At 38.2% G+C, this 16,155-nt stretch overlaps 1 protein-coding gene and 1 long non-coding RNA gene across 12 annotated transcripts in view; one reads left to right on the top strand and one right to left on the bottom strand.

Moving 5' to 3' along the window:
* LOC123507063 overlaps positions 1-16,155 on the bottom strand; it is a 72,676-nt gene that overhangs the window by 44,576 nt on the left and 11,945 nt on the right. The window lies entirely within an intron of this gene.
* LOC123507060 (exportin-7-like) overlaps positions 1-16,155 on the top strand; it is a 51,650-nt gene that overhangs the window by 33,728 nt on the left and 1,767 nt on the right. For 2 of the 7 annotated variants that reach the window (XM_045259597.1, XM_045259599.1), the window contains exons 16-18: positions 4,019-4,090; positions 4,585-4,763; positions 5,358-5,485. In XM_045259597.1, the coding sequence (XP_045115532.1) occupies positions 4,019-4,090; positions 4,585-4,763; positions 5,358-5,485 (379 nt within the window). Of the gene's footprint in view, positions 1-4,018; positions 4,091-4,584; positions 4,764-5,357; positions 5,486-5,823; positions 6,577-16,155 lie in introns of those variants that run through there. The other 5 variants (XM_045259600.1, XM_045259601.1, XR_006675570.1 and 2 more) reach the window with 5 other exon arrangements.

Below are 16,155 nucleotides of genomic sequence, written 5' to 3'. Positions count from 1 at the left end.
ACACACACACACACACACACACACACACAGCCCTGCTCGAACCCTGTACAATACAACTAGGTAAATACACACACACACACACACACACACACACACACACACACACACACACACACACACACACACACACACGAGCATAAAGCCCAGGCCCTATAAAACTACAACTAGGTAAATACAACTAGGTAAATACACACACACACACACACACACAAAAAATGCACTATGGAGATGGCATGGCAGAAATTACAGGAGTAACAATCAAGACAGAAGAAGGGAAAAACAGAGAATCATAGTCATGCATGTGCCACTGAAGACAAATACATGGAGAGCAGAAGAACCTAAGAAAATGCAAGGAGAAATTATTAAAAGCTTGGATAATATGATAAGAGAAGAGATGGAAGATACTGTTAGTAGGAGACGTTAACTGTAAAAGAGTAAACTGGAGAGAGATGGAAGTACAGGGGATTCTCACAATTTGACGGGGTTAGGGCGGTTTTTCATCGGTCAAATCAGTGTTTATTCGAATTGTGAAGCAGTTTTTCCCATAGGATACTTAAGGATTAGGGGGGTATAGGGACCAACCTCCAGCCTTAACGCTCCCAAAAACATCACTATAACCTCTAAAAAACACTAACTTAGAGTAATCAGTACTATTAAAGGCTTCATTTATATCTAACTTTTTATTAAACACATTAGGGTGCTGTACAGTATATTTTTGGAAATAAAAACACTTGCATGATGCAGTGGTCTCTCAGTTCCTGTCCCTGTTCTTCCAGATTGTTGATACAGTTGATCTAGGGACACCCATTTGCGCTGCAACAACACTGTGAGCTATACCTGCCTCACACTTTCTTATAAGCTCAAGCTTATCTTTAAAAGGCAGGAAATTGTGCTTCTTAGGGTTGAGGCTGGAGGTGGCTTTGCGTGGCATGGTTGAAGCGGCATGGAGGCAGGAGGTGGAATGGCTGAGCGTGGCCTGCCTATACACTGGCTGGGGCGAGAGTGACACAGATAAAACGACGCACAGGGTAGCGTCAGTTTTCACTTCCACCTGGTGGACTATCGGTGAAATCAGGGTGGTGGTGGATTTGACCAGGTGGGTGGCGCGCAAGATATAAATGTCAAATTGGTAAGTCAGTCGGGCGAACCTTCAGGAATGGGTATTAATTAACCGAGTTCGAATTAGCGATAATTCGAACTGCAAACAGTCATATCATGAGGATCCCCTGTAATGTTTAATGCTGGATTGTGGAGCAAGCAGTTGTTACAGTTAACTATGGTGAATGCACTGGATCAGTAGGTGGAAGAATCAACACAGTACAGAGAAGATGAACCATCATTGCTTGACCTAGTACTATTCACAAAGATGCCAGAGCCCCCTCCCAGCATACAGTACCTTAGTCCAATGGGAAGAAGTGACCATGTAACACTAGTATTGGAAATGCAGGAAGAAGATGTGATAAGATACAGAGTTGAGTACAAAAGAGAGATTAAATTCTGCAAAAGTGAATTTTGAAGTTCAGAAAATTTTTTGGTGAAATAGATTGGAGGAACATTATGAACAGAAAGACAGTACAGGGAAAATATGAAATACAGTGGAGACTCAATATTTGAACTTAATTTGTTCCAAATGGCCATTCGAGTATTAAAAATATCAACTATTGATACCTATAAATCAGGTAATTCGTTCCAGCCATTGCCAAACCCAAGTTTAGAAAAAGCAATGGTTTAATTTTGCAGTCGCCGCTAGCATTGGCGCAAAGAAGCAGGGTTAATCTGTCTTTGATGGGCTGTGTCCCAGCAAATACTTCTCTTCCTTTGTTATATAAGTCCTGTTTGGTAGTTTTTTTTTTTTTTTCCAAAAGAGGCCAGTTTCATTACAATTAAAGATCTGTTGTGGGCTTAAGCGCTCTTTATCCACAAATTTCTTAAATTCAAGCACAAATTTCTAAGTGGCAACTCTGTCAGCACTTGTGGCCTCGCCGTGCCTCACAACAGAATAAATTCCAGTTCTTTTTCTTGAAATTCGTAAATCACCCTTTAAGTGCTTTAAAATCATCATTGGAGTCAGATGTAGTATCAAAAATAAGATCACGATGCATCAGCTTAGCCTTCACACAAATTATGCCCTCTGACAAAGAATCACCAGCCATCTGCCTTTGGTTTGTCCAATCAACAATTTTTCCATTTCTTCCACTGCCGCAGGTTGCTTAAATTGCCTTTTCAAACCAATCGCCACATCAGCTCTTTTAATGAGCTCTGTCTTCTTCAGTATTGTCGCTACTGTAGATTTAGCCATACAGTACTCAGTTGCAATATCGGTTATTCTTCCTCCTTTCTCGTATTTATCAATAATCTCCTTTTTCCTTTCAATGGTCGTCACTACATTCTTTCTTGTAAGCTTATTCTCACCAGCCTCTTCAGTGCCATTGTAAGCTTCTAAATGCAAGAAAAACTCCGGAGGGAAAGCACAGGACAATGTTATTCTTACGACAGTGAAGGATCAACTGGCAGTGGTGGCCCAGTGGGGCATGTGGGGCAGTAGGAAGGGAGAGACACTTTGTTTACAGCCATGTGGACAGACGTTCAACTAACAGGTATTTTTTCGAGTATTAAGTCGAATTTTCGCATTCGGCTATAGAAAAGTTTGACTATTTAGACATTTGAGTACTGAGTATCTACTGTATTCCTTGAGAAATATAATGAAGGAGTGATGAAATACATATACCTATCTATACAGTAAAGAATTTTATACAAGCTTGGTACAATGGCAGATGTGTAGAAGCTAAAAGGGAAAAAGATAAAGCTTAAAAACTCAAAAAGCAGAGAAATGAAAACAACAGACAGCAGTATAAAAATGTGAGAAATGAGTATATTAGAGTAAGGAGAGAGGAAGAAAGAAACTTTGAGAAAAACGTGGGGAGAAATGCAATGATGAACCCAAGCTTTTTCACAAGTATGTAAATAGTAAGATGAAAAATAAGGAAGCAATAGAAAAAATTGTTAAAGGAGGGAAGACATACAAAACAGCAGAGGAAATGAGTGAAATAATGAATGAGGGTTTCAAGACTGTTTTCACTGAAGAAGAGGAACCAAACAGAACATTGCATTGTCAAGGCTTGCAAGAAATCATAGTGTACAAAGAAGAAATTGGACAACTACTAAAAAATTTGCTCTGCTCTGCTCTGCTCTGCTCTCGCTCTCTCTCTTTATAGCTTTTGTTTAGAATGATGTGTGATTTCATATCACTGTGCATTGGAAAAGCATTAATCACTGAAATTTTACTCCACTGTTTGTTCCTTGTCATGCAATAAACTAGAAAAAGGAATCTTTTTGCCATAATTTCTCCTGGAAATGACCTGCTGTATTTTTTTAATATTAATAATAGATCTACATGACATAGTTAGAAAACTATAATGTGGTTTACATAAGTTAAACCATCAGTTTTTTCTTAGTTTTCCTGTAGTAATGGAAAAGAAACTGGTAATTTCCCATTGCTTAACACAGGAGAGGGCAGTGTTTTGGGATAAGTTGCGATTGTAAGTGAAGCCAGTGGGCTTCACTTTTTTTAATACAGCAGAAAGGCACGTGCTGCCTCCTCTTTATCTAACCTCCTTGGTTAATACCCCATCCCCGTTCCAGCCAGCTATCAAGTAATAGTTTACTGTCAAGTGACAGTAAACAGTTGCTTAGCATATTTAAAGAGAAAAGTGAGAAACTGAATGTGGCTGGCATGTGGGAGATGAATTTGCAGTGCTGGCTGAACAGATCTAAGGACAGTGGCTGGACAAATACTAATATTCTTGCTTTTTGCATTCACCATCTTTTGAAAATATCCCATGAAACCTTAAATGTGCAAAAAAGACAAAATTGACCCAACATTGACATGATATTTCTTATTGGCTGTTTCCAATCAACATGGTCCTTCACAAATGTACTTATAATTTCAATAGATAGTTGAGAGGATTTAAAAATTGGCATATTTTGTCACCAGACTTATAGGCATAATATTTTTCAGAAACATGCAGTTCATGTTGTCTCATTCTGGACCATCTCTTCAGTTATCTTTACAAGTGTCTGCATCATGAAAGTAAGTGATAGTCTTGACTAGGCTGCTCTATCCTGTTATAGACACAGAGGTGTGAACAGGCTGCAGTGTTACCCTGAGCCACATAATGGCTGATCTCTTGAAAACTTTCCATCAGTAGGAAGGAGGAGCTAAGACTATCTATGTCTTACTATAACAAAGGCCTTATCTAATTAATTGAGAATATCTCTAATGTTGTTGTTAATGAGTATATAGGAAGCCTGCTGTGTATATTTGATTGTTAAAGTGTTATATATTACTGTGAAAACTTTAAAAAAAAAACAGGTAAAGTCTCCACATATTTCTCAATAGTTTGTGTAAAACCTGGTACTATTTTCTCTGCAGTTTCTTCTTGCATATATTTGAAGTTTACTCTCATATTTGCTGACAATGTATATACATTTATCTATGTAATTTTCATTCATATATTAGTCCACTTATTATACTAAAATTATTTTTCAGTGTTTATTGTAAAATCTTATTAGCTATGTGTTCAGCAGGTGAAATGGACACAATGAACTTAGAGAATGACACCTTAGTGAAGTTAGTGCAGGAGCAGCCATCCATCCTGCACCAGATATTGACCACCACCCTAGAAATATGCATGTCTGAGGAATTCACCTTCACTGAATTAATATCCCAACCCCTGCTGCCCCTCATCCTGCTAAATAGGGAGGTAATACAAAAAACATAAGAAAAAGGAAGCTGAAAGTAGCTATCAGGTGTACAGTTGTCAGTCTCTCTTCTTTTTTTTAAATTAGATGTATGTCTTCATAATCGTTTTTTAATCAGGTTCATTCCTCTCCTTATGTACAGTATCCTATTTTCCTCTCACTTGTATTTTAATTGACTGCCTTCTGCATTTGTTTAAGTTTTTATTGTCATGCTATCTACCAGCTTCATAACTTCATGTATGTTATATCCACTTTAGATGGAAAGGTACAGTACATTATTCAGCTTAATTCCAAATGGTTTTCCTCATTATAAAAAGTTTCTTTTCCTTCCATCCAGTAATCATTGGCATATTTATTTGGGCTGTTCTATGCCATATAGTAGCTTTTTTATAGTTTGTGCACATCTTAATGAAGGGAAATGAGTAGTCAAATAGTGGCTGTTAATTCACTATAGCTTTCTTTCATTAAGGTGCCTATTGTATACTCATTAGTTGAACTTTCCTTTTTCAAGGCAAAGGTGAATCAGTCTTATTGTTGAAAAGATAACTTCATTCTGTGTACCTGTGAATGACCTTCAAAATTCTTTTCTGCATCAGTATTTTGGGCAGCTGAGGAAACCAATCATCAGCCGATACACACCAGAAAGGCAGGCAGCGGTGGCACGGTGGCTTGATGGCCTCATGGAAGGCATTGAGCCCAACCTCCTTAGTTCCAACAGATGCAAGTAAGTCCAGACTTCTCAGTGCTTCTCATATTGCATGCCATCATGGAGCTGTTACTTCTCTTAAAGTTGTGACATTAGTTTTAAATCCACCATTGTGAGACCATATGACATGCCCTAAATGTATTTCAGTATTCCAGTACCACATAATAGCACAATCTCTATACTGTTTAGAGAAAACACCTGTGAAATGAACAATTTCTTGCTCATATTTGATATATTTCTTATTCATTATGTGGAAACAACTTTTCTTCAAATACTTGGCAACTGATGGATCAGTAATGTCATTGGTTTGAAATTTGCATTAGGAATATGATACATTTATTTCTTGTGGTTTACAGATTTATGCAAAATCTGTGCAACACTAATTAGCTTACAGTGACCTGTAGCAAGAAATGGTGGTGGGCCAGGGACTGGTCATATCTTGAAGTCACCACTATCTGCAGCCCTGCCAAGATACATACCCCAATCACTGTCAATGCTACTCCCTGTCTGCACACATACACACATATTCATACATTATTCTGTTACCAAAGCTGTTAAAGAGGATGGCCATGATGTGATTTCCTTGGGCAGCACCTGATCACCTCACAAGGGATAGCTGAAAAAATTATTTGGACTGTTGTTGCTACAGAAAGACAATGGTGCTTAACAGTGCCTTGTTTTGAATATTTGATAAAATTAAATTTGAAAGCTAAGCATAAAATTTCAATTTATGCATCAGACGTCCTCAAACTGTAGAGAATCCATTCATGAATTACTTTTTATTATATATTTACTTGTTATTTTAACTAATGAGTATTCAAGAACTGCAAACATGCCACCTAATATATTGAATGTGCTATGTATCTATTTATTCAAAACTAATCTTTGGTGTTATGTAATGAAAATAGCCTTGTATTGATGGATACTTTAGGAAATAGTATGTTTGCAGGATTTTTCCATGCTATAGGTCAAAGCTCATATGATTAATGACATAAAAAAGCAGACCAGTTTTTTTTTTTTTTCTTTCTTTTTTATGTTATGGCCTATAGTGCCTGTAGATCTATTTGAAGAGTATGGGAAGTACTGTCCAGCTTCCACCCATTAGTGGTGCAGAGAATTTTATTTATAGTGGTACCCATATAAGGGCCCATATCACCACCCAAGCACATCTTTGGTATAAGGCAATTATACCTCCACCTAGAATCTGGGTATCATGGTGACATATAGGTAACTTTAAACCACTCAACAAATGACAAAGTGTCAGGAAGGCACGTGGTGGGATTTAAACCTATGCATGGACATTTGTGTTGATGGAGTGGCCTATATCTTCTGGCAGCTGAGACAGTGTAGCAGTGGTAGGAAGTATGGCTGGGCCCAATACACCAGCTGAAGGATGGCTACCCTGGTGGGTATAGAACCAGACATACCAGGGAAGGCAGTGTATATAGAATGATCCAAGATGCCTCAGCTATTGTATCCTGCTGTAACGCTACTGCAAGTGACTTAATTGCAAAATAGATGGTCGCCAGCACATGTCAACAAGCTGGTGTTTATGGGTTCTCTTGAACACGTAGTATATGGTTTGGTGATATCTGAACTCTCAAATAACTTGGGATTTGGAGGTATTATTTTGCTTTAATTTATTTTTAACATAGTGTTACATGGCCTTTGTTGCCCTCCATTCATTTATTTATCTTTAGTGTTAACTCAGTGATAATTTTTTTTCAAAAACTTCTTGTTTCTTTTGTATATTTCAAAATAAAACAATGTATACTGTTTGTTTTCTATTACTTTTCCTCCAAATTAACAACTCTCAGAATACTAAATAATAAAAAAAATAAATAAATAAATAAATGAAATAAATGGATTGCTGGCGAACTAAGAAGTGGGAGCATTTTGGTAGAACTCTTAAAGTGTTAATTAATCTCTCTCTCTCTCTCTCTCTCTCTCTCTCTCTCTCTCTCTCTCTGTGTGTGTGTGTGTGTATTTACCTAATTGTATTTACCTAATTGTAACATACGGGAAAAGAGCTATGCTCGTGTTGTCCCGTCTCCATATCTATTAATGTCCAGCTTTTTCTTAAAATCATGGATATTCCTTGCGTTGACCACTTCCACGTCTAAACTATTCCATGCTTCCACCCTTCTATGAGGAAGCTATATTTTTCACATCTCTCCTATAAGTGGCCATTTTAGTTTTTCCCATGCCCTCTCGACATTCTTTCATTCCACATACACAGATCTTCCCTATCCATTTTTCCATGCCAATCATCACTCTGTATATTGCTATCAGGTCTCCCCTTTCTCTTCTGTTTTCCAGGGTCGGAAGTTGCATTCTTTTCAGTCTGTCTTCATAAGTCAAATCTCTTAAGTCAGGCACCATTTTGTTGCAGCCCTCTGTACTTTCTCTAGTTTCCTTATGTGTTTCTTTAAGTTCGGAGCCCACTGTATTGTTGCATATTCAAGCCTCGGTCTTATCATTGCAGTAATTATTTTCTTCATCATTTCTTCATCTAAATATACGAACGCCACTCTTATGTTCCTCAATAAGTTCAATACTTCTCCAATTATTTTGTTTATATGTCTCTCTGGCGATAGGTCATTGGTAATTGTCACCCCAAGGTCTTTTTCTTCATGACTGGTTTTATGTCTTCATTTCCTATCTTGTACATACTCCTGATTCTTCTTTCACTCTTGCCAAACTCTATTTTCTTGCATTTTGTCGTGTTGAACTCCATTTGCCATGTACAGCTCCATTTCCATATTCTGTCCAAGTCTTCCTGGAGTAGTTCGCAATCTTTGTCACATCTCACTTTTCTTAACAATTTTGCATCGTCTGCAAATAGGCTCACATAACTGGACACCCCATCCACCATGTCATTTATGTAGACCGCGAACATTACTGGTGCCAACACTGATCCCTGTGGAACTCCACTCTCCACCAAGCCCCATTCTGATGGTCTGTCCTTAATTATTGTTCTCATTTCTCTTCCTACCAAAAGTCTTCCATCCATTTTAGTAAACTGCCATGCACTCCTCCTACCATTTCAAGTTTCCAGATCAGTCTCCGGTGTGGTACCTTATCAAAGGCCTTTTTTAAATCCAGATATATTCCATCAGCCCAACCATCTCTTTCCTGTATTACATCTATCACCCTCGAATAGTAACATATCAGGTTTGTCGTGCATGAACGCCCTTTTCTAAAACCAAATTGACACTCACAAAGTATGTCATTTTTCTCCAAGAAGTCTGTCCATCTATTCTTCACCACCCTCTCACACATCTTAGCTACCACACTTGTAAGTGACACTGGTCTATAGTTCAATGGGTCTCTCTTGTTACCTGATTTATAGATTGGGACAATGTTAGCTCTTTTCCAGTCTTGGGGCACTACACCTTCCCTTAATGAGGCATCAATTACTTCACAAACTTTTTCTGCCAGTTGCTCCTGCATTCTCTTAAAATCCATCCTGATACCCCATCAGGTCCCACAGCTTTTCTCACTTCTAAACTCCCCATCATATTCTTGATCTCCTCCACAGTTACTTGAAACTCCTTCATAATCCCTTTCTGTTCCATTACCAGTGGTTTGTCAAAAGCAGTCTCCTTTGTGAATACCTTCCGAAAGCATCCATTCATAGCCTCTGCCATTTCCTGGGATCTTCACTGCATACTCCATTTACTTCTAAACTTTCAATACTTTCTCTATTTTTGATGTTGTTGTTCACATGTCTGTAAAAAGCCTTGGTTGGTCTTTACATTTATCAATTATATCCTTTTCTTGTTTCTTTCTTTCTTCTCTTCTAATCAACACATATTCATTTCTTGCTCTTTTGTAACTTTCCCACTGCTTAATCCGTCTTTTCCTTCTCCACCTCTTCCATGCATCCTCTTTTCTTGTTCTAGCCTTTTCACATCTATCGTTAAACCAGTCCTGCTTTCCAACTTCTCTATGTTGTCTTATTGGTACAAATTTTTCTCACCTTCTTTGTATATTTTTATAAATTCCTTCCACTTTTCATTTGCTCCTTAGCACTCTTGAATTTCATCCAATTTGTCTCTTGAAAGAATTTCTTTAGGTTTCCAAAATCTGTCTTGGCATAATTCCATCTTCCCACTTTATATTCTTCATTTCTTCTAGATTTCTCTTCATCTATCACCTTGAACTCCAAAACTGCATGATCACTCTTTGCTAAAGGGCACTCCACCCTCATCTCCTCAATGACCATTGGCTCTGTACTAAAGACCAAGTCCAGTCTTGACGATGCTCCCTCTCCTCCAAACCTAGTATCTTCTTTGACCCACTGAGTTAACACATTTTCCATTGCCAGTGTCAATAGTGTATTTCCCATGTTGTCTCTGATCCTTCCATTGACCAGTCCTCCCAACACACCTCTTTACAATTAAAATCTCCCATCATTATAGTTCGTTCACAGCCACCCAACATTTCTTCCAGACATGTTCCTGTATCACTTATCATTTCTTCATATTCCTGTACTGACCATGCATTTGTCTTAGGTGGTACGTACACCACTATGTAGTGCCTCTTTTTCCTTCATTAGTTTCTGCTCTGATCTTTAGCACTTCTGCCTTTCCCATACCTTCTTTCACTTGATCCACCTTTATATCTTTTTTAACCAGCAACATCACTCCTCCTCCCATCTTACCTACTCTATTTCTTTTCCAAACATTATATTTCCCTTCTCCAACCATCATCAGGTCTTCTCCTCTCTCAGTTTTGTTTCAGTAAGACCCACAATATCTGGGTTCTTGTCCCTCAAGTAATCGTTGAGTTCTAAAATCCCGATATCACTCCATTTATGTTGGAATACATTACATTCCGCTCATACGTAAGTTTCTTTAGTCCTTTCTTGCTGTACTTTTCTGGGTTATGAACCACTTCCTCAGTCTCATATCCAAGATTCTCCAGAAAAACTCTTTCTTCTCCTCTTCTGTCCTCTCTTCATTTTTTCAAAGCCTCCTTTCTCAACTCATTTAACATTTCTCTTTCCTTTTCACCGAGATCTCTTCTCAACCAAATCTTCCTTGTTGTTTCCTGCTGGGCTAGCCTCCATGACTTCTCCACCAATTCATCTACATCCTTTTGTGACTTAAGTTTGATTCTTATTGGCCTCATACCTTCTCCTGTGAACTTTCCAATTCTATGGAAGTCCTCTATTTCTTGTACTAGGTCTTTTCCTCCTCCTGCACCACATTAATGATATTATTTATCACCTTTTTTATGTTTTTCTCTCTCCATTTTACTCGGTGTCTTATCCTCCTCCACACCAAATATCACCACACATCTCTTTTTGTCTACAGTTTCCCTCACCAATGTCTCATTTGACTTAATAACCTTCACCACTTTCTCAGCAATCTTCTCTTCTATGATCTGTTGATCTATAATTTCAGCAAGGCCCAAAGTTTTCTCCCCAGACTCTTTGATTTCCTTTTCCAGACTTGCAACTTTGTAATTTACCTCCTTTCTTTCCACTTCCTGACTTTTTCCATTCAGCCTGCTTCTCCATCACTTTTCCTAGAGATTCTCCACATTTTTCGCAATTCACTTTAATTAGCTTAACTTCCTCTTTCAGTACTTCATTTTCCTTCTTCATATCGGCACACTCTTCCATTACATTGTCATAACTCGTTTCCAGGCCCCATACTTTTCAAACAGTTTTCAATTTTACCTTCCAACTCCAGAATTTTCTTCACATAAACGCTCTTCTCCATTATTCCTTGAAATCCTGTGAAGTCTGATTCATCTTTCGAGTTCACGGCCGCCATGTTGCGCAGATGTAAACAAACCAGCTGATGGCTCAAACGCAGGCTACAGTTTATATTCACCTTCCTGGACATTATTTTGCTAATCAACAGTTAACATGACTATATGGAGACGGGACAAACATTACAAGCTCCTTTCCCACCTTGGTTACTCTTAGGCAATGGTAACTGTAGAATTAGAGATGATTGCTCTGGAGCTCAGCGACCACATCCGCCATCGACGATGTCCGTGTGTGTGTGTGTGTGTGTGTGTGTGTGTGTGTGTGTGTGTGTGTGTGTGTGTGTGTGTGTGTGTGTGTGTATTTACCTAGTTATATTGTACAGGGTTCGAGCGGGGCTCATAGTGTCCTGTCTCCATGTCTCCATTTATCCAATTTTTCCTTAAAGTTATACTGTGTGTGTGTATTTACCTATTTGTATTTACCTATTTGTGTATTACAGGGCCCAAGCTAAGCTCTCTGTGTCCTGTCTCCTTGTCCACTCCTGTCATATCTCTCTTTCATCTGATTGACACACACTGCATCAACGACATCACTGCTCAGTTTATTCCACTTATCAATACTACAATGCGGGAAACTGTACTTTCTCACGTCATTTAGACAGATGTCTTTTATTAGTTTTTTTCCATGTCCTCGGAGATGATTACTTGTGGTCACCTTTATCAATTCTCTGTCCCAATATGTCAATCTTGTTCACCAATTTATACATAGTTATCATGTCTTCCCTTGTTCTTCTATCTTATAATGTGGTCAGCCCCAGTTCCCTCAGTCTTTCCTCATAGTCTAACTCTTTGAATCCTGGTACCATCCTTGTTGCCAGCCTCTGTATCCTTTCCACCTTCTTCACATTTTTCTTCATGTGCGGAGACCAGACGCAAGCTGCATATTCTAACTGGGGTCTTATTAAAGTGCATAGTATCTTTTTCACCATTCCTTCATCTAAGTAGTGGAATGCAAGACCAATATTTTGAAGCATGTTATATGTTTTCCAAAATATCTTGTTAATGTGTTTCTCCGGTGACAAAGAGTGTGTGTGTGTGTGTGTGTATTCACCTAGTTGTAATTTTACAGGGCCTGGGTATCATACTCGTGTGGCCCCGTCTCCATATCCAACACATCCAACTTTCCTTTAAAACTATGCACACTCCTTACTGACACCACCTCCTCACTCAAACCATTCCACACCTCCACACATCTTTGTGGGAAACTATATTTTTTCACATCCTTCAAGCATATTCCCTTGGCTATCTTTTTACTATGCGATCTTGTAGTTCTACTTAAGTTTTCCTCTCTCAACATCATTTGTTCATTATCCACTTCATCCAGTCCATTCAACAGTTTATAAACCTGTATTAAATCTCCTCTTTCTCTTCTTTATTCCAAGGTAGGCAAATTCATTTCTTTTAATCTCTCCTCATAGGTCATTTCTGCCAATTCCGGAACCATTTTGTTGCCATTCTCTGCAATCTCTCCAACTTCCTTATATGCTTCTTTTATAAGGGGACCAAACCACTCCAGCATATTCCAATCTTGGTCTAATTACCATACTAATTAATTTCTTCATCATATCTTTATCCATATAATGGAAGGCTAATCCAATATTTTTATCAAATTATACGTTTCTCCAAACATCTTATCAATATGAGCCTCAAACTGCCCATGGTCTTGTATTATCACTCCCAAATCCTTTTCCTTTTCCACCTTTTTCAACACTACTTCTTCACCCATCTTATATGACCCTCTTGGCCGTCTTCCACTCTTTCCCATCTCCATCACATGACTTTTGCTCAGATTAAATTCCATTTGCCACCTCTTGCTCCACTCCCAAATCTTATCCAGGTCTGCCTGTAAAATTTCACAATCTTCTTCACTCTTCACACACCTACACAACTTCGCATCATCCGCAAACAAATTAATATAACTGTTTACTCTCTCTGGCATGTCATTTATACATACCAGGAAAAGTATTGGTGCCAGCACTGAGCCTTGTGGGACTCCACTCTCCACCACCAACCAGTCCGACCTTGCATCCCTCATTACCGTTCTCATCTCCCTCCATCTCAAGTAGTTTTCCATCCACTTTAACACTTTTCCTTTCAGTCCTCCATAAATCTCTACTTTCCATAACAGTCTCTCGTGAGGTACCTTGTCAAAAGCTTTCTTTAAATCCAAATATACACAGTCCATCCATCCCTCTCTCTCTGTATTTTGTCAACCACTCTTGAATAAAAGCTCAGTAGATTTGTTACACATGACCTCCCTTTCCTGAAGCCAAATTGATGATCCGATAATAACTTATGATCCTCCAGGAACCGTATCCAATATTTCTTTATCACCCTCTCACAAATCTTACCGACCACACTTGTTAGAGACACAGGTCTATAGTTAAGAGGCTCTTCCTTACTGCCTCCCTTATAAATGGGCACCACTTCAGCTCTCTTCCACTCTACTGGTACTTCCCTGTTTCTAATGAGCACCTTATAATATCATATAATGGATCAATCAATTCTTCTCTACACTCCTTCAATAATTTTCCTGAAACTTCATCTGGTCCCATCGCTTTATCATCTTTAAGTTCCTCCAACATTTTATATAACTCCTTTTAGGTATCTTAATGTCCTCCATGTGCACATTTCCTTGTACATTCTGAGGCTTTACAAACATTGTTTCTTTAGTAAATACTTGCTGAAACCTATTATTTAGCAATTCCGCTATATTCTTAGGGTCATCTACTATCCCTTGCTCTCCTTTTAATCTTTCAATGGACTCTCTCTTTTAAGTTTACCATTTATGAACCTGTAAAACAATTTTGGATGTTCCTTACTCTTGTCTACAATATCTTTTCAAATTTTCTTTCTTCCTCCTCCTTACCCTCACATACTCATTTCTTGCCACTCTATAATTCTCCTTATTTAGTATATTCCTGCTCTTTTCCATCTTTTCCAAGCCACATCTCTCTTTTCCTTAGCCTTAACACAAGTTGCATTAAACCAATCCTTTCTTCCTTCCTCTCTTGGTTTATACTTTGGTACAAATTTCATAACTCCTTCTTTATAATATTTCATAAAAATCTCATATTTCTTTTGCACTTCTCTGATTTGTAACATCTCCTCCCAATCTAATTTTCTGAAATAATTTTCAAACTTTCTGTGTCCATCTTTCTATAATTCAATCTACCACTCCTGTATGTCTCGTCCTTCCTTCGCTGTGTTGTTGCTATCTGCATTTCCATAACCACATGATCACTCTTTCCCAAAGGACACTTGTATTGTATATCTCCACATAGGTACACTTCTCTTGTTAACACCAAATCCAGTCTAGCCGGTTCATCATCTCCTCTATATCTAGTATTTTCCTTCACCCTCTGTTCCATCATATTTTCCATCATTAGATTAAGAAATCTCTCTCCCATGCTTCTTCTCCAACACCACTTACTAGATTTTCCCAATCCACCTCCTTACAATTAAAATCTCCTACTAGTATCACCTTTCTTTTCCAGATAATACACTTTCCAAACTCTGTAAAGTATCCTTGATCATATTGTTGTATTCCTTAATGTCCAAGAATTTGTTTTAGGAGGTACATAGGTCACCATGATTATTAATTCTTTTCCATCACTTTTATCCTTATGCTTATCACTTCTGCATTGTTCTTCCCATACCAAACCTTATCCACATTTATTTATTTCTTCGTCATAATCATAACTCCTCCTCCACCTTTACTCTCTATCCTTTCTCCATATATTATATTTATTATCCAAATTTATCTTTGTTTTTCATGCAATTTTGTCTCAGTCAAACACACTATATCAGGCTTCTCCACTATCATATAGTCTTGCAATTCCAATCTACTTGACAGTATCCCATCTATATTAGTATACATTACGGTCCACCCACTGCTCCTCTAGGGGTTCCTCCGTATTCCTTCTTTCCACATACCACTTTCTGACTCTCTCCTATAACTCTCCAAAAAAACTTTTCTCTTTCCTCCTCAGACCGCTCATCATTTTTCCTTCTCGCCTCTTCCACCAATTCCTTATATCTTCTCCTCTCTTCCTCATTTCTATTCTTTCTCACAAACACCTCTTTACAACCTTCTATCTCTCTTAACTTTGATGTTCTATATAGGACATCCTCCAGATTGTTGTGACTTCAGTACTACTTTAATCGGTCTGTTCACTCCTCCTTATACGGACCCAGTCTATGGATCTCTTCCACTTCTTCTTGTAGGTCTTTTTTTCATCATCATTTAGATTTTTGAACAGATCTCTTACCGTTTTCAATTCTTCCTTAATTCTCTTGGCTTATATGTTATATTTTGTTCTTTCATCCCAAATATTAACACACTCTTCTTCTTTTCTGCTATTTCCTTATCAATGTTTCCTTATTCTTCATTACATTAACCAGTTCCTTGGACCTTTCTTTTTTGTCTTCCTTCAACTGATCTTTAATTATTTCTTGTAATCCAACCATCTCTGCTTCCCTCGACTCAGTCCATTGTGTTTTCTTCAGTTCCCATTCCTTTCAAACCTTTCATTCTGCTCACTAATCATTTCCTTAAAGTCATCTTTCTCCTTTACTACTCTCTCCATTTTCTCCTCCAACCGTCTCTTGTATTTTTCAACCTCCACCTTCAAATGCATTCTCATCCACCAATCGTTTTCATTTTCCTCCAGTCTCTTAACTCTTTCCTTCAAAGCCTTGCAGAATTCTCTATCCTGCTCCTCCTCACTCCTCTGAACTTTTAATTCCTTCACTAACTCCTCAAATCTCTTCTCCAACATCACCAATCTACCTTGCAATGTTGCCCTGTTGAAGCTGGACTCATGCTTTGACTGGCCACTTTCGGCTTTGCTCCCTGGGCCTCATCAACATATTTTGAATTTGGTAATTTATTCCTTACCGGT

Source organism: Portunus trituberculatus, chromosome 21, assembly GCF_017591435.1.
Source record: "Portunus trituberculatus isolate SZX2019 chromosome 21, ASM1759143v1, whole genome shotgun sequence".
Lineage (NCBI taxonomy): Eukaryota > Metazoa > Arthropoda > Malacostraca > Decapoda > Portunidae > Portunus > Portunus trituberculatus.
The sequence above is the reverse complement of the archived record's forward strand: the minus strand, read 5'-3'. Positions and strand labels throughout refer to the sequence as shown.